The following is a 19,543-nucleotide window of genomic DNA, read 5'->3' as shown; positions in this document are numbered from 1 at the left end:
TGTTTATTATTTATTTTTGTATTTGCACATTATCACCTTTTGCATTCTGGTTGAACACCAAGTGTGGCCTTTCATTTGACTGTATTACAGATTTATTGAGTATGCCACAAAAAAGTGAATTTCATGGTTGCATATGGTGCCATACATTTACTTTGAACTTCAAGATTAGACTAATTTGTATAATGTCTCAAATGAAGAGTAAAATTGCCTGCAGTCACACTTTATTTCAGGCTCAACAAACACAGATAAGGGACTGAAGAAGGGTCTCAGCCCAAAACATCGACTATTTACTCTTTTCCATAGATGCTGCCGAGTCTGCTGAGTTCTTCCAGCATTCTGTGTGTGTTGCTAAGGTACTGAAGTACAGTCAACGCCAGTATGGAGATTCCTCATCGCTGAGGGTCCACTGGGTATTTAATTTATACAAAGCTACACTTCACTCAAATCTGTAATTAAAACCTCATTTTCCAAGGATACATTTCAAACTAACAATGACAAAAAAAAACAAATTTTGCCATCTGCAACCTGGAATACCATTTCTGAACATTTTACTGCAGTAGGGGAGGATTCAAAAAGTTTCATTATGAGCCAGTTTTCCAGCTTTGAACAAAAAAATAAAATTTACTGTTACTACAGTAGTAATACTAAAATAATCAATAAAATCTAACTACCATAACCTTTGGCGCAGAATTACTTTTATTCAACATATGACTAGTTTAACTTTTCCTCCCCAAACTCCTTGACAGCCAACCAGAATTTTGATCAAGGCTGCAATAAATTTTTGAGAAGGGATTTTCCCTCAGGATTAACCCCCAAAACACCCTGGACTAACAAGTATTTGGATCTTTAGTATCAATGGCTGTTAAGCACTATTTAACTGCATGACTTCAAGGGTGTTGTTAAGACTAAAATGAATGAATGAAATTTATTTTGGTCGGTACAAACATAAAAAGGATAATTTTCAACGATGATTTCATAAGACAAAATTACAACAAAAAAAGATATTCTTTAAGACAGACCGAAAGGGTGTAGGCTGAAGCTACAGCTCATTACACCTACCCCTCTTACTTACACAACATATTTGGTGTCAATCAGCACATCAAAACAAAAATTTCATAATCTTTTAACACAAAATCCAATTTCAAGTACCATTTATTTACATTACTCCTATTTATTTTAAATCATGTATGTTATTTGTTCAATTATTTTAAAATAATTTTTAAAACTTGGTAAGTGTGGCGCACGTTTTTAAATTCTCACTACAACTGTTCCATAGATTCACCCCTCTGACTGAAATACAATGAGATTTTCTACATTTGTTCTTATCCTTTTGTTTTTAAAATATATACGTTCCTCTCAAATCATGTTGACTTTCTCTCATTTTAAACAACCTTTGGATACTTTGTGGTAGCTGTCCATTTTTTACTTTATACATAATTTGTATGATTTTAAAATGTACGAAATCTCTGAATTTTGAAGTGTTTAGTTGAATAAATAGTGGACTGGTTGGCTCATAATAAATTGTCTTATTTACAATGAGTATGACTTTCTTTTGGAGTAGAAAATTGAGTTTGTATTTGTTTTGTATGTATTTCACCATACCTCTACACAGTAAGTCATGTATAAGTGAACAGTATAATGTATACAAAGATTCCTGATTTAAGAAATCTTGCAGTACAGTATTGTAATAGATTTTGACAGTTTTGCTTTGGCATAATTTATTATCTATTACTACTCCTAAAAATTTTGTTTCAGATACCTCATCAATTTCAACATCATTTATTCCAAGTTTACTATACGAGTTTGGTACACGGTTTCCAAATATTATGAATTTAGTTTTACTTAGATTCAGTGATAACTTGTCAACATCAAACCATTTCTTTATAATCTTTAGCTCTTTCTCCACTGTATCCAAAAATCAAAAGACATTAAGGGTAAACAGGTGCCAAAAATTTCAGCTTTTACTAGCAATGCTCCAATTCCAAAGAACAAGACAAAAGCAAATTGTTGCAGTACAAACAGGAATTGTAAATGCAGAGATCACACTTCAGAAGTAATCTCGAAGGATGATAGTTAACTATCAAGTACATGTTGAAATCCATTATTTCTTTCCAATTCAGACTACAATAATGAACTTACAGAACTATCATGGGCCAAAATATGATGTACATCTTGAAGCTGGATTATTCACTCTGATCTACGTACAGTTCCAATCGCACAACCAAAAGACAGCACTTTTATTTGACTGAAGTCTATCAGATCAACTTATTCAACAGAATTTTTAAAGTGTGCAGCACCCTCAGTGGCAACACTATTTTGTGGATTATAAACATTTTTTTCAGTGCCAAGCTGTGCAAATGCACCATAATTTCTGAGATGGTAACCTGAGACAAATGCTTGCCATATAAAAGATTCAACTGCCTCCAACACTCTTGATATCATTTATTTTTCAAACAGCAGTAAATCTGATCATTAGATAACTGGATAATTCAATCCTGTCTATTCCTTTGTGAAATCAAATTATAAAATTAAACATTTTCTGAATGTTACAAGCTGTGAAGTAAACTTAAAACCAGCTTAAGCTAATTGTAATGTTGAAACTGATAAGCAGATGGGCATCACTGCTTTGTCAGTTTGCTTGATGACGTCAATAGGTGCAGATTTGGAGTACTCCCATTCTAGAGACTTATACGTGAAGCATTCACTATGCTACTGAAATGCTTCCAAAAGGGGTTTTTAATAACATTGCCCAAATGTACATCTCAACTCTTGTCATTCAACCATGCTGAGCTCCCAACATGAACTTCAACAGCTCTAGCTCTTATGCAACAGTGAGCTGTTATTCTTTTAATGTTTTAATAACTTGAGCTTGCTCAAGTTATCTAATAGAAGTTGCTACAAAACACAAGCCCTCTCATTCTACATGTTCACATGTCTATTCAAAATGTTACTTGCTTTAAAATTTTCTTCCAAAAGCCTGTCTTTCATCAACTGCTATTTCCAAGGACAACATCTGAAGCATAGTTCGGGTTTACCGTAGCAAATAATGCAATGACCAGTTTGGTCAAAAATACCAAATTGCTTAAAAACAGATCTGCCTTGCCATAAATTTCCTAACACTAACTTAAATATTTATTCACATGCTAATTTCATTCAGGAAGGGGATTTCCCAAACAAGGGATTAACTAGCTTTTCACACTGAAATCACAATTTTCAGTGAGCAATTTTTGGAAATGCCATGAACACATTGTTTCATAGTACATTACAAAGTGCCACACATGAGACTGCTTACCAAGTTAACAGCCCATGGTATTACAGGAAAGTTACTAAGATGGTTAGGCATTGGCTGAGTGGAAATAAAAGGATCCTTTGTCTGGTTGGCTGCCGGTGACTAATGGTGTTCCACAGGGGTCAGAGTTGGGACCACTTCTTCTTATGCTTATATATAAATGATTTAGATGGAATAGATGGCTTTGTTGCCAAGTTTGCAGATGATATGGAAGATTGGTGGAGTGGTAGGTAGTGTTGAGGAAAGAAGAAGGACTTGAGACTTAAGGACCCAAGGAGAATGGGCAAGAAAGTGGCAAATGAATTACAATGTTGGAAATGTACGGGCATGCACTTTGGTAGTAGAAATAAATTTAGGTTATTTTCTAAATGGGGAGAAAATTCAAAAATCTGAGATGTAAAGAGACAGGTCAACTTGCAGATTGAGTCGGTGGTGAGGAAGGCAAATGAAATGTTAGCATTTCAAGCCGTCAAGAATACAGGAGCAGGGATGTGATGTTGCACTGGTGAGGCCTCACCTTGAGTATTGTGTAGGTTTGGGCTCCTCAAAACTTAGAAGAGATGTGCTGGCATTGAAGCTGGTCCAGAGGAGGTTCACAAGGATGATTGCAGGAATGAAAGTGTTATCATATGAGGAACATTTGATGGTTCTGGGTCTGTACTTGCTGGAATTCAGAAGGATGTGGGGGGTGGGGAAGAGAATCTCATTGAAACCTTTCAAACGTCGAAAGACCTAAACACAATAGATGTGGAAAGGATGTTTTCTTGGGGAGGGGAGTCTAAGACAATAGGGCACAGCCTCTGGATAGAGTAGTGCCCATTTAAAACAGATGCAGAGAAATTGCTGTAGCCAGAGGGTGGTGAATTTGTGGAATTTGTTACCACAGGCAGCTGTGGAGGCCAGGTCATTGAATGCATTTAAGCCAGAGATTGATAGGTTCCTGATTGGACATGGCATCAAAGGTTACGGGGAGAAGGCTGGGGAGTGTGGCTGAGGAGGGGGAGAAATGGATCAGCTTTGATTGAATGGTGGAGCAGACTCAAAAGGCCAAATGCCTAATTCTGCTATGTCTTGTGGTCTAAAATGGCCCATTTTATTTGGCCCAAATCTATCTTCTTCGAATTAGCTAATCCTCTACCTATTCCATGTATTTTTAATCGGTCACAGTAACCTTTCGAGGTACTTTATCGAGTATCTTTTGCAAATGAACATACAGGGTAGGTATCCAATAGTTCATATTCATCCACCAAGCTTCTGAAATCCTTAAAATAAGTCAAAGATGTCCTCCCCTTTAGAATCCTATTTGCAGATACTTGAGCAAAAGGATGAAATGCATTACCATCTTGGCCTAGAAATCCATTTACTCAGTTCCAATATATAAAAAAGGCAATATGGTGCTGCTGAAAAATCAACTCAATGCAAAGTAGGACAATCTCTAGATGACTTACAACTCATTAAGAAAAATTATCTTCCCACTTTTCAGCTGGATTACCATTCCTCATACCCCATTCCCTAATTTAAAATATTTAAATAAATCTTCAGTTATATTAATAAATTCTGTCATTGTGAAAGAAGCTACTATATAGTCAAAAGAATCTGATACCAAACGATTTTCAGATGGAAATCTGGTATCGTTACCCTGCATGGCCCATATCAAACATTAAACTCATCAGCACGGTTGACTCAATTGTCCTCTGAAAGACCCTAGTAAATGACTCAGTCCAAGAGACAAGAAATGCTGGTTTTCGCAGCAATATCCACATCCTGTGAGTGAATACAGCCTTTCACGGTGCAAGAAAGCGCTCACTGTAAAAATTCTATACAACTCTAACCTATGCTATCTGCAGAAAATACTGCTGCTAGAATATTTTTTTTTCCTTTTTTAACTGGCTGTGGGAATAAAAAAATCAACTGTCATTCCTTAGCAGCAATAAAGTTAATTAAAAAATTATTTGCCTCGAATTTGAAACACTTAAGGTACGTTGATCAAATGCAGTCTCATGAAATGGAACATTAATTCAATAAAATTATTAAAATTCAAACAACAAAACATTGGCAGACTCAGATCGCCTGCAGGTGGTAAGAGTGGGCTCCCTCACCTCTGCCTCTCAACACAGGAGCCCTTCAGGTCTGTGTCCTAAGCCCCATAGAACCATAGAAACTACAGCACAGAAACAGGCCCTTTGGCCCTTCTTGGCTGTGCCGAACCATTTTCTGCCTAGTCCCACTGACCTGCACACGGACCATATCCCTCCATACACCTCCCATCCATGTATCTGTCCTATTTATTCTTAAATGTTAAAAAAGAACCCGCATTTACCACCTCGTCTGGCAGCTCATTCCATACTCCCACCACTCTGTGTGAAGAAGCCCCCCCTAATGTTCCCTTTAAACTTTTCCCCCCTCTCCTTTAACCCATGTCCTCTGGGTTTTTTTCTCCCCTTGCCTCAGTGGAAAAAACCTGCTTGCATTCACTCTATCTATACCCATCATAATTTTATATACCTCTATCAAATCTCCCCTCATTCTTCTACGCTCCAGGGAATAAAGCCCTCCTTTACACTCTGTATACCCATGATCATGCCGTCATCCACAGCTCCAATCTGCTAATTAAATTTGCTTACGATACTACATGATTGGCCTCATCTCAATAATAATGAAGCAGCCTACACAGCAGTAGTCATCACCCTGACAGTGGTGTCAAGAAAACAACACTGCAAAAACAAAGGAGCTGGTTGTGGACTACAGGGAGGAATGGAGACAGGCTAACCCCAATTGACGTCAATGGATGTGTGGTTGAGAGGGTGAACAGCTTTAAGTTCCTCAGCATACACATCACCGAAGATCTTGTGTGTTCTGTACATACCAGCCGTGTGATGAAAAAAAGTACAAAAGCGCTTCAGGTGGTTGAAGAAGATTGGCATGAATCCCCAAATCCTAAGGACTTCCTACAGGGGCACAATTGAGAGCATCCTGACTGGCTGCATTACTGCTTGGTATGGGAACTGTACTTCCCTCAATCACAGGACTCTGCAGAGAGTGGTACAGACAGGCCAGCGCATCTGTAGATATGAACTTCCCACCATTCAGGACATTTACAGTGACAGGTGCATAAAAAGGGCCCAAAGGATCACTGGGGACCCGAGTCAACCCGACCACAAACTGTTCTAGCTGCTACCATCCAGGAAAGCTTCTTCCACCAGACTGATTCATTCACACTGATAATAATTGTATTTTTATGTGATATTACTGTACATACTATTCTTTACAAATTACTATAAATCACACATTGCACATTCAGACTGGAACGTAACAGATTTTTACTCATATGCGTAAAGGATGTAAAAAAATTCAATTCAATTCAGACTGTGCTCAATCGCTCTTTCTACCGGTCATAATAAGATTATAAAAAAGAAAATTATTGACACCAATTCAGTTGTAAATGGACTATTATGCACAACCACTGATTTCTAATATGGCAGCAGCAACAGATTGGGGTATAAACGCATAGAAAATTTGCAACAAGTTTATTCTACACCAAGCGCTACAGTTTTGAGACAAACATTCAGAATGTGTATCTAGAAGAGCTTGGTCAGTTCTGAGTCTTGCAAGTTACACATCACATCTGGCAAGTTAATGATTCAATGTCTTTGTCTAGATAGGGGAAGACAAAAACTGTGTGATGTTCTATTTTATGCACAAAAGCAGAGAAATGCATGATTCACTTATATTTACAGTAGATTGTTAATTGGACACATCAGGACATCTTGACCCAATTAAGCGCCTGCCCCAATTAATCAAAGTTTCATAGAAATAGTTAAAAAGATATCCTATAGTTCTGATTGAAAAGCTCCAGAACCCAGGTCTCTATGGTTCCCTCTGCAACTGGATCCTTGACTTCCTAACCAGATCACAATCAGCGCAGATTGGAAATAACATCTTCACTCACTGACAATCAACACTCACGAACCTCAGGGATGTGTGCTTAGCCCACAGGTCTAGTCCTCAGACTGAGATTTAAATTTGAGAAGAGCCTATTTAGATTTGTAGTTATCCAACATCAAGTTCAGGTGAAGTATCTGTTAGGATGGTGCAAGATTTGTCCAAATCTTTGGACAAGATTTAAATACATTTCAAGTAAGAATTTAATGCAGCCCTAAACACTAAGATAACTATGTGGAACAGGAACGCAGAGACACCATATATGCTGGCACCCTTTCAAGTGTTGCAATGTCCTGACCTGGAAACATTGCCATTTCACTGACAGATCGAAGCCTCAGACTTCCTATTCAACACAGCAGTAATGACCACCGCCACTGGTAATCGCCACCTCCAGGAGCATTAAGGAATGGGCAATAAATGTCAGACAGCACATTCTGAGTATGATGAAATTCTCAACTCAATGGTTTCAGGATACAAAATTAAGCCGCTGAATTGAAGAGAAACATTGCTGACATTAAGTTGCAGTTCACTAATGTTAAAGAGTTTTGATTATCTAAGCAGAGACAAATTCATAACAGCCGAGTTACAATGTTTACATTTCATTGGGAGACTTTTGAGATGTAATAATCTGGCAAGCTTCATACTTTCACATTTCTCTCTACAGTTTAACTCTGCTTCCATTTTAACAGCTAGACAGCAACACCCCTAAGTAAATAAATTCATTTATTGTACTTGGCAGTTTACCCCAATGGAAAAACATGGTAACGTTTCAAGTCTGGGAAGCCCATCTATTACACATTCCACATATTTCATTTAATCAAATACAAATTTTAAAAAAGGACTTTTATGTATGAAAATGTAACACTGCAGTGAAAGGAAGTCAATTTCCCTTCACAAATTAAAAAATTCAACCTACTAGTTAGTCTTTAAAAGTCAAGTTTTTAAACTCAAAATAATCAACTAGCCTTGAAAATTGGAAACATTCAATGCTTTTTTTAAAAAGCGGGACTTCATTATTAAAATACCTGACAAATGGCAGGAGACAGATTACGCAAGAGCAACTGAATGCTTATAAATTAACCTGTTTGCTCAATCTAAAAACAGAGCTGTTCTACTTTCACAGATAACCTAACAACTCTGCCCAAAAAGAAGTCACGAAGTATTCAGAGCACTGAAGTTCACCATAATTACATTGTATTTTTGGACTGGAAGCACCAATGTGCTTCAAAGAAAAAGGAACACCTCACAGGTTCCTGAAAGTCACTTGAAAAAATAATTTGCAGTCTGGAGGAGCAAGCAGAGGAATAGGTTGGGCAGTATTATTCTGAAAGAAGCTGCCATATACTTGACATACCAAGCTAGTGGTATATTTAAAGTGAAGGTTGATTGGCTCTTGATTAGTAAGGGCTTCAAAGGTTATGGGGAGAAGGCAGGACAATGGGGTTGCAAGGGATAATGAATCAGCCATGACGGAACAGTGGAGCAGACTCAATGGGCTGAACGGCCTAATTCTACTCCTATGACTTGTATGGTCATAGACCATACCAAAAAAACCTCTTTTGCACCTTCATTTCAATGCTTTGTCATGCCAGGGTAGTGGGTGCAGTCTATAAAGTACATACATTCGCATTTACCTTCGTAGGTTAATCGACTACAGTGAACTTTCGTTTGAAGTGGCGAAATAAGTAAAGGGGAAATTGATGGGTATGGAAGGGAATACGGTGCAGGGGCACAGCACAATAAAGAAGAATAGGGCTGATGGGATTGCTCTGCTGGGAGCTGGTTGGATTAATGGACTGAATGCCCTATCACAATAAGGCAGCCAGTTTGGCATGTGCCTATTTGCCCTAGCCTGCCCAAGTGAAAGAGGCCAAGGCTTTAGAATGTATTAGCAAAGTACACATTTTGGATTGTACATTGCAACCAAGACAGAGACATGACAATTGGTGTGAAAAAAAACCAAGCAGTTTCATCCAAGAACACGTGCTACTGGAATTGCATTCATCTTGATAAGCCTTGGGATTTGGACATGGGACAAAGGTTTCAGTGCATTACAGGTAATATCCATCTGTCCTGCCATTCTATCCAACAATACTGATTTTAATCTGACGACAGCTCTCCTTCAGCACCACACCCACAAATGACCAGTTATGAGACAAACTGAACACCAAATTAGAGAATTAAAGAAGTGCAAGAAAAGCAGAGGTATAACATTACAAAAAATAAGTCCAAACAATTTGGTAGAATGGCAACTGTAGATTGCTCATTGTGCAGCGTGGCTTTCTAGAATGCTCTGCAACTCAAAGAAGAATCAAAGAATTAAGTGGCTAAGCCATATCCAAAGTAACTGCTCGGGAACAAAGAGTACTGCATTAACAGTACAACAAGAAAAGCTGAAACACAGCAGAGGATTACACTTTATACTTTTAATAGGTACTTTAGAAGGCATTTTGCCATTCTGATAAGTACAGGCACAGTGGGAACTTAATCATGAATACAGAATGTACAACCAACACTGAAGGTGGTTCTACAGATTATGTCAATGGCAGCCAAATGCTAACTGCTCTGTGGACTTGAATGCTAAATCAAGGCAATCTTAAAGTCCTTCAACTTTTGTCTTTGTAAGAGGACAAAATAAAACCCAAGTTGAAACATCCCAAAGACCAGTAAACAATCTAACAGTTGAGTTTGCAACAGGTATACTCAACAGCCATGCCGAATCAAGCAAATAGAAGCTGATGGACAGAGTGGATGTGGTAAAGTTGTTTCCCATGATGGGGGAGTCTAGTACAAGAGGGCATGATTTAAGGATTGAAGGGCGCCCATTCAGAACAGAAACGCGAAGGAATTTTTTTAGTCAGAGGGTGGTGAATCTATGGAATTTGTTGCCACGGGCAGCAGTGGAGGCCAAGTCATTGGGTGTTTTTAAGGCAGAGATTGATAGGTATCTGAGAAGCCAGGGCATCAAAGGTTATGGTGAGAAGGCAGGGGAGTGGGACTAAATAGGAGAATGGATCAGCTCATGATAAAATGGCAGAGCAGACTCGATGGGCTGAATGTCCTACTTCTGCTCCTTTGTCTTATGATTTATACTCACCCTCAGTTACCAAATTTTCCATAATAAACTAATTATATTCCTGAACACAGAAGACACTAATACTGATGATTCTGGGGTTATTTTTAAAGCTAGTTTAGCAAAGAATCTTCTGTCTTATGTCTAAGTATCAAAGGGTTTAATAACACTCAAACAAGGTACCAATCTTGTACCTTTCAGGGAGGAAAGTATTAGAAGAACGCCAAGCCTATGCTTGATAAAAAAAACCATACAAGACTCCATAAACCTGACAACTGAATGCATTTCTGACTTCCTCAAAATAGGTAGTGATTTTGTGCTCACAAATTATTTTCCAAACACTGTTGTGGGTGCAAGCAATGTTTAAATAGCAGTGCTAGGTAAACATGGTTCACGGCAGCATTCACTTTCTGGTGGCTCCCGGGAGTGGTAGTGGCAACAAGCTCCCACTACCTATTAGGTGCTCCCAATGGCAGACCACCAAGCCTCTGACCACCAAGTCAGCTCCCGGCCTTCACGTTTGGCTCAGCTTCTATGCCCGGCAGAACCGTTTCTATGGACAGAAGAGGTAAAGGTGGGTTTCTGGAGCCTTAAAACCAGTCGCTTTGGGCAGATGGGGCTCGTCAGCCATGGTTGGCAGCTCATTTAGGAAAAGGAAAACTCTGATCTTAAGCCTCTGCTGCCTTGTGACTATATCCTCTCATAGTGAAGGCTTTAGGAGTAAACCCAGAGAGAAAAATCTAGAGCTGGACTCTCAAAGGAAGTCCTACGTTGAGTTCAAAGCTGACTGGCAACTCCTGCGACACTGCTGGCACCAAACTGCATTGGTCTCTGCTGTTCATTTGGGTTCAAATGATGCTTAGAGAGGGGGAGTTTGCTACATGGGCAACAGCTTGCTCTCCATATTGTACTGCCCTGGCTTGCGTAGCTAAAATGGCTAGGACGCAACACCGTGGTCAAGCCTGACTGACACAGGCCTCACCATCACTTTCCAAACCACAATAGACAGGAAAAAGAAAGACGTACAATTTATTTTAAGTACCCTTACCTTAAGTAGCTCCTTAATAGATTTACAGAAAGAATCCTTGATAAAACATTTATACGGAAAATGCCAAAATCCAAAAGGAAGCCATTACATTAGTTCTAGTATTAAAGGCCCCATTATGACTCAGCAGCCTTATACAGAATTGTGTACTGCATGTTTCAGCATAGCAAAAAGTCCTAGGATTCATTCACTCGGCTGTATTAGGCCAAGTACTGGTAGAGGATATGAGATTCTGCAAGTTCAAATGGGAAATTTATGGTTGTGGGTCGGAAAGCAAATGGTGGGGTGGTCATTTGCTTTTTAATCTAGTATGTCCATAGTTGTAAATGTTGCTGGATGTTTAGCACATTTGTATAAATGTAGCTACTTAAGACCCGAAACTTACCGAGCTCTATTTCTGAATGCCAACTGCATTCAGAAACAACTTCAGAAAAATTGCACACATCTTGCTAACAGGAATCAACTGTTATAGCTCTGACAATCAATATAGCTGAACAGCACGAATGGCCACATCTCTACTACTGCTAAGGCATACAAGTTCAGGGAGAGGTGGGCAGGGAGGGTGGAAATCAGAAAGGAGTAAGAGTATAAGAGATTAGAAAAGATTAGAGCAAATTAAACACTCAGGAAAATTACAACTTCACATTTGCAAACCTGAATGGCCTGCCGGCCTTGCTGTGCATCTGCTAATAACTGTAAGGTTATTTCTTTGGAGTCCTGTACGGCATCCTGGAGGTAGACAAAGCTGTGACCTACATGACGGCTCATTGTGCATTCTCGACAAATCGGCACAGCGCAGGTATCACAGTACAGACGCATCACCTGAAACAGAAGAAACCCATCAGCATTGATAAATTTCAAATTAAGACATTTAGTATAGAGAAAATCTTCAATTTGTTCATGAAAGCAAGAATGAAATAAGGCTTTAATGAATAATTTTGCAAAATTGCTCTGTAAAAGGAACTTCAGTTCATTGTGCAATAATTATTTTTTGGTAAAATACTATAAATTTCAAATGGTAACCATGGTTCCACTTCCTAATAATCAGGGATTTTTAATATTCATAAGTTATTTCAAAACATAGAAGTAGTAGGTAATTTATTCCCCACAAGATCACTCCAGAATTCAATGGCTGATCTCACCACTGGCTTTAACTCCACATTCCTTTCTGATCCCTACAACCCTTGATTGCCTCAAATTAAAAGAAATCACCTCAGCCTTTAATATACTCAGTAACCTAGCACCCAGAGCTTTGAGAAAAGAATTCCAAGGATTCACAACCTTCAACGGAAGAAATGTCTCAGCCTTAAATACTGATTATCTAGGCCCCTCACAGCACTGAGCTTGTCAAATCTCCCCAATTTTTAAAAAATAGAAAATGTAGTTCTGACAGATTTGAGAAAAATGATACAGGTCCAAGATGCTTTGTCCAATCACTTGGATTCTTCTGAACTTCAAAGATTTATGCTCACTTTACTCGATCTTTCCTCACTGGATAACTGGATGGAACTGAATTCCAACTGAGAAATTAACTACTGTACTTTTCCTGCAGAAAGGAAACTACATTGTCTCAGCTTCATCTGAGACCCTGCAAAACCCACTTTTCTACTTCACCATTCTTACAAAAAGAAAAACATAATTCCTTGCATTGCGTGTTTCTTTCACAAGGCACATAATTTCTCCGTTCACCAGTATTCATTAGTGACATGATTCAAATAATATTCTTCCTAACATACTAAATAATCATATATTGCATAATGCAAATGCCACCTGGTTGCCCACTCACCTTTATCCCTCTGCAGACTTTTTGCAAAGATCCTCACAACCTGCATAGGTAATTTGTGTTTTGTCAGTGAACAGTGTTCTTTCTTTCATTTATCAATACACACTGCAAATAGCTGGAGTCCACAATGTGCTATTCCTTACAGCTTGCTAACCACAAATCAATGTATTCCCATCTTAAGTTAGTTAACTAATCCTTTTACACAATATAACACATGATCCTCAGCATGACAAGGCAACACCTTGTGGCATTTTAGAATCATACAGCATGAAACAGCCTAACTGGTATCAAATGCCTTTCGGTAAATTACATCCTACTTTATCTTTTAACTACCCTAGCAGTTCAATTTTTTTTTAAAAAAGTGTTGAAAATTATTTCCCTACCACAGAACCACACTGGCACTAATTGTTACCCCTCCCTCTTCCCCCTCCCATTACACAAATAGTTATCTAGTCTGAACTCCCTGTTACGTTTCCCTTCTTTCATTACCAGTAATACTACATTTGGATTTCCAATTTCTGATGATTTTCATTCTTTAATATTTCTGCCATTTCCTTCCATACTGCATTTGTAATTTCCCTATGTTCAGCTTCCAAACCACAACTATCTACTTTGAAATTAAAAACAGATGAGATCAAGGTACTGAGGCGAACACATGATCATTTGCGGTAGATTAGTAAAACAAAGTTTTCAACTTAAAACTCTTTCTTTTCCCACACATTCTGCTTCAGCTGCTGGGCATTTCCAACATTTTATTTCAGATTTCTAGGATTCCATAATTCCTCCAAACCTGGTGCTGGCAGTACAACTGTCCAATGAAAATACCCTTGTACCTCAGTGACAGCATGGAGAGAAAGGGCACGATCTTCCCTTAGCACCATCCAAGGTTTCTGGACAGCATATGGGGAAAATCAAACTACATCCCTATCCTCCGGTTTGTAGACCACAATGAAGTCTTAATAATCCGTTAAATATCTAGTCTCAAGAAAAAAAGAGTACCCCTATTCAATTAACTTGTTTTGTGAAGGTAACAATAATCAAGCAGGATCAACCAGATTGCACACACGAGTTCCACAAAAAAAAATTTAAATGATAAATGAACTGCAAATGAAGAAAAATGTAGAAATTGCACAGCAGACTGGGTAGCAATTAATGCCACTGAGCAATTAATAGATGCCAGATCTACCTGGTAACAAAGGCTGATTATGAGACATGACTAATTCTCAAATCTGAAGACTTCGATGCAGATACTACATCATATTCACATGGGACTGGTAGAAATGAAACTTTTTACCAATACAATGCGTTACTGTACGAAAACACAAGATACTGGAAATCTAGAGCAACAATGCTGGAGGAACTCAGCAGATCAATGTTTCAGTCCATAAATTTTTGGACTGAGACCCTTTAAGTTCCCAAGTGCCTCTCCATAGATGATAGCTGACCTGCTGTGTTCCTCTAGCATTTTGTGATCATTTTTTCTGTGAACACGTGGGCCATTTTCTTTCAAGCTTGTTCAAAAGGCGCATCAGCAATCTATGTGAAGAACAGTTACTGCTTAAGATGATAGAGCCAGCCAATCTGGCAAAGATTTAAAAGTAAACTCTTAAAAAGCTTGAGATATCAGTCTGTAAAACATCCACATTCTGGACATCCATTTGGACAAAGACCAATTTAAAAGCAACTTCATTTACAATAGGTCACCAACTAGAGATTTATGTACACAAGAATGGAAATCACTCAATCAGAAGATGTTCCTATAAACCATTTTAACAACAGAAATATCAGATGTATACACTTGGCCCCTTGTACTTGGATTGATTCCACATCACCCGATTTCCTTAATATCTGTAGGTTTATCAATCTTAGTTTCAAATACTAGAGTTCCAAAAGGTGCACTACCCCAGTGGCCCTTGCTTTGAGACCACAATTCTGGTTCCAAACATCCCACAGGGAATATTTCTGCATTGACCATCAAGACCTGCAAGAAATTCTGTTTATAAACTCAGAGCGTTGGGTCCCCAAAGGTGCTTAATTACCTCCTCATATAAAAAAAACCCATCCTATTCCAGAATTCAATCTAGGTGAACTTTTATTGTACTCCCTTCTGGACAAGATGTGACTGAAGTTTTAGTCTACTCAAAACATAACAGATAACCCATTACTAAGCCATGGTGCTGAAATGAAACTGATATTCATTTGTAAGTTGAAAAATACAGAGGAGAAACGCATTAGTTATTGGAAAATACAAATATGCATTTCCTTGGGTATGACCTTTAGGTTTACAACTTTCAATAATAATCCCATAATATCTATAAAATTTAGTTATTTTTAAGATTTCAGTAGCAACTTTGTTAAGCAGAGCAAAGACTTTGAATTAACAGCCATTAAGATAAATGACAACTTTCTGCATAAAATGACTGTCAAGGTACAGCAATCCTGGACCAACATGTCCTGTTAGTATTTAAACTGTTCACACCTACATTACAGTAACTCAATGTTTGAATTAGGAAGCACAAGACAACTTCAATTTAACTCTTCATACAATGTTTTTGTCTGTTTGGCAATAAACTCCTTTGGCATATTTTGTACACTCAACAAAATTCATATCTTTAAAGAAGTATCAATCTCCAATGTATTAACACAAGATAGTTCAGGAAGAACAAGGGTATGTATCCAACTTGGTTCTGTGGAACTTGTATAGATAGAAAAGTCCTTCCCCTTCTCAATGTTGAAAAAGACTAATCCATCTGTTTTATTTTACCCCAAATAATTTTCCATGGGAAAAAAGGCTACATCAGGTTTGTGACCATAGACATCTCATAGCCGGTGCCCAACTTTAAGGCCATAACATAAAATGTAGTTTAAATTTTGTCCAAAATGCTCTCCACCAGAAAATTTCAAAGTTCTCAATTATCTACGCCCTAGGTGTAAAGCCCACTTTGTTGACTGACTCACAAAATCACATATTGACTTAAGATATCAACACTAAAGCACTGAAAAACACACCCCCTTTAGTGGCATTTTGGCTATTTAACCAAAGGCCAAAACCACCTCACTTGAAGTACTCGATAAAGACACAGAGCACGACTACCAATTAACCAGGGTGAACAAAGTCTCATTTTGCGTGGCATCAGCTTATGGGGCTCTATTTCATGCAATAGCAAAAGAGGGGAGATCAGCAAGTCAAGATTTAGGAATGTGCAATGGGTAAAAAACAAATGTAGTAAGGACATACAAAAAAAAGATGAATGGGAAAAATGGTGGTGACACCCATCATTAAGCATCCTGCCCTTCCAGGCCATGTCATCTTCTCATTACCAACAGGGAGAAGGTGCAGGAGCCTGAAAACTTACATTCAGTGATTCAGAAAGTTTCTTCCCTTCTGCCAGATTTGTCAATGATTCATGAACACGTAGTAATTTTATGCCTTTGTTGTGTATCACTGCTGCAAAGCAAATTCATTGCCATAAGACCATGAAAATAAACCCAATTCCTATTCTGAGTTTAAACTGAAAATGTTTAATCCTTGAGATATGAAACAGAAGCCCCCATCCAAATTCTCCAATGGATGCTAGAAATCCCGGAGAACCACTTCCGAAGAGAAAAGAGTTCATCTCCATGTGTCAGCATTATTTATTGTTACATTGATATTATTGAAACAGATCAATTATTATTACACAATTGTTTGTGGAATCTTGTTCATGTTTTGATTGTGATGTACTTAGAAACTTCCCACAGTTATGAAAGATTAAATGCAATACCTCCATAGTAGGAGGCAAAACTAGTTAAGTGGATAAGGAAGTACAAGGGAGGCAACTAAATGCAAATTTCTGTAACGTACAAGTTTAAACTTCAATGGTCAGTTAGTGCTTTACTTTTCTTGTATAATTCCATAGCTGGTAGAAAAATGTATATACTGAACATATGTAATTGGTCCATATAACAGGCTGGACAGGCATTTACATTTTATAAAGACAAGGTATTTAAAAGTCCAGGAGTGAACAACAACATGTTTATCAGAATTTAAAACTCTGGCTCTCATAACACTAACCACAGTACACAATGAGTTATTTGGACGTCTGCCAGGCTACGCTGCTGCTGGCAACATCCCAGATGTGAAATGTTACTGTATTAAACCTTTTTAAACCACAACACCACTGTCAATAAGGACTAATACACAAGCCAATTCCCAAAGATACAAGTAGCACACTTTACCGATTTGGTTTTATGACAAATTAGATGTGGTTATTTCTGCAACCGCAAATAGGTGCTTTCCAAAAAATTTAATTACTCAAATTCTTCAGGTACTAACTCACAAGTAGAACATTTCCATAAAGAAAGATGATGAAAAATAAAATGCAAGAGTACCACACACAAAGCTTAATTCAGGGTCTCTGAAAAATTAATGTACATAATTCTAAGAAATACACCCCTGGAGTAGAATTCTGGTATCACCACTATTTGTAAAATGCTGGCAATCATCAAACTTTTTCAGCACGAGTTCTGATCCAGTTCAAGCAATCCCATATTTTAAAGCTTAATAAATATACAGTGTAGGAAAGGCATAAGTACCAAATATTGCAAGAATTCAACTGTTAAAAGTTCAGAACTTGTGAGCTTCACCCATTCTGCTGAAGGCATCCCAACAGCTAAAACCAACTGCCCCCAAAAAAAGAATATCAGGGTAGTATGTGGTGACATGTATGTACTCTGATAATAAATTTCTTTGAACTTTGAAATCCAGGATAGAAGATCATAATTTACATTGCCTGACTCCATTAGTAATTCCAGTAGCATGAAAAGTAAGAGTACACTAGCATTTTAAATCCATAATCTCAACTGTTCAGCAGCATAAAAGTGAATGGGGAGGTCACATAACAAATGGAGGGAAAATACTAAATAAGAGTACTTCATTCATGGACAAAAACTTGGGGGGAAAAAAAACAAAGAAAACTAGCATCCAGACTTTGGGCTAGCTGCTAGTACAGAAATTGTGCTCTGCTGTGTAACCTTCCTCAACTTTGCCTACAGGGTGGTACAAAATGTATAATCATTACTCTCAATTGTTGACATGTCAATGTTTGGATACAAGCCAGGTTCAACTGTTCTAGCAACATGCCAAAACAGTATTAAGTGCTAGTAATTCACTTAAACTTCACCTTGTGTCAACCAATTATTTCCTTAAAGCTGTGAGCAACTGTGTACAAACAGACTTTGCAAAAGATCTAAAATTCTTCCTAAAACAGCATACATGGCAAGATGTCATTAAGTATCTCTTCCAAAACTTGTTTGATTACTTTGTTAAATTATCTCCTTTCAGTCACAAGAGGTTCTGATTGGAAGAACAAGCGAAAAACTATTCCAATACCTGGCATTTTACTTGATCAAAACAAAAGTGAATTTTTGCCACAATTACTGCTACTTTAACACGAACAACGCAAATATCAAATACCACAAAATTACCACGCTCTAAAACCATTTTTGGAATGCCTAAACTAGTATTATTGTGGTAACTGGAACAGACCAGAATGTTAAACATTGCCCAAATGAACTGGAGCACAAGGACAAATTATGAAATTTCAAAATCAAATATTTCACTCTTAGCAACTACAACTTCACTGACATACTGCTATAGCTACTACATAACAGTGAACTGTCAATGCGGCTGAGGACACTAAAAGCAACCCATCTATATCACCCAGAGGCACATTTATGCAGTCCAAGCTGTGGAAAATGTTAACCTTGCTTTTGTTATTTATAAGCTCAATAGTTCCACTACTTTTATGGTCACCAATTTTCTATTCTCAGTAAAATTCCAAAAAAATTCTTCATTGTTTTGTACCAGTTTCAATGACCTACATTTCCCTGTTGTACTCCAATCTCCCATACTTGGTTTCAAAATATTTTCATAACAGGCCTCCACAGATTTGAAATCTGGCAGCCTCACCACTTCTCAACCTAAAGCTTTAATCTTCTGCTTCTACCTTCTTGCGTACCACTCCATTCACGTGAGTCTGTTCTGACCATTACACTTGGATTCACTTCATTTAACTGAAGATTAATTTCAGGACAATCCTTAAAACCGACTGGCAATTTCAACAATGAAAGACATCAGAAAATAAATTCTACTCTCGTTAAATTACTGAATAGGCTCTGGAACCTCAGCTTACTTTTCTTATACCTGTCTCGGGGATACATGGCCAGCTACAGCATCTAAATGAAATTCTATGTTTCTAAACATCAACTTAAATCACAATTGTATTTGAAAGGGGAAAAAAAAGACCCCATCCCCAAAATACTTAAATACAACCATCCGCAGAAAACCCATGTTCTCTTCAATCTTCTCACCTTAGATGCCTACAGTCTTACTCCAAGCATTCAATTCAAAGCAAAGCATGTAAGGTCATA

At 37.9% G+C, this 19,543-nt stretch overlaps 1 protein-coding gene across 1 annotated transcript in view; it reads right to left on the bottom strand.

The window, feature by feature from the left end:
• The window catches only part of trim71 (tripartite motif containing 71, E3 ubiquitin protein ligase), a 42,802-nt gene that overhangs the window by 8,362 nt on the left and 14,897 nt on the right, over positions 1 to 19,543 (bottom strand). Inside the window, exon 2 of the mRNA XM_063066665.1 lies at positions 12,004 to 12,171. Within this exon, the coding sequence (XP_062922735.1) occupies positions 12,004 to 12,171 (168 nt within the window). The remainder of the gene's footprint in view (positions 1 to 12,003; positions 12,172 to 19,543) is intronic.

Source organism: Mobula hypostoma, chromosome 14 (genome assembly GCF_963921235.1).
Source record: "Mobula hypostoma chromosome 14, sMobHyp1.1, whole genome shotgun sequence".
NCBI lineage: Eukaryota > Metazoa > Chordata > Chondrichthyes > Myliobatiformes > Myliobatidae > Mobula > Mobula hypostoma.
Note: the sequence above shows the minus strand (reverse complement) of the source record. Positions and strands in the feature narration are given on the sequence as shown.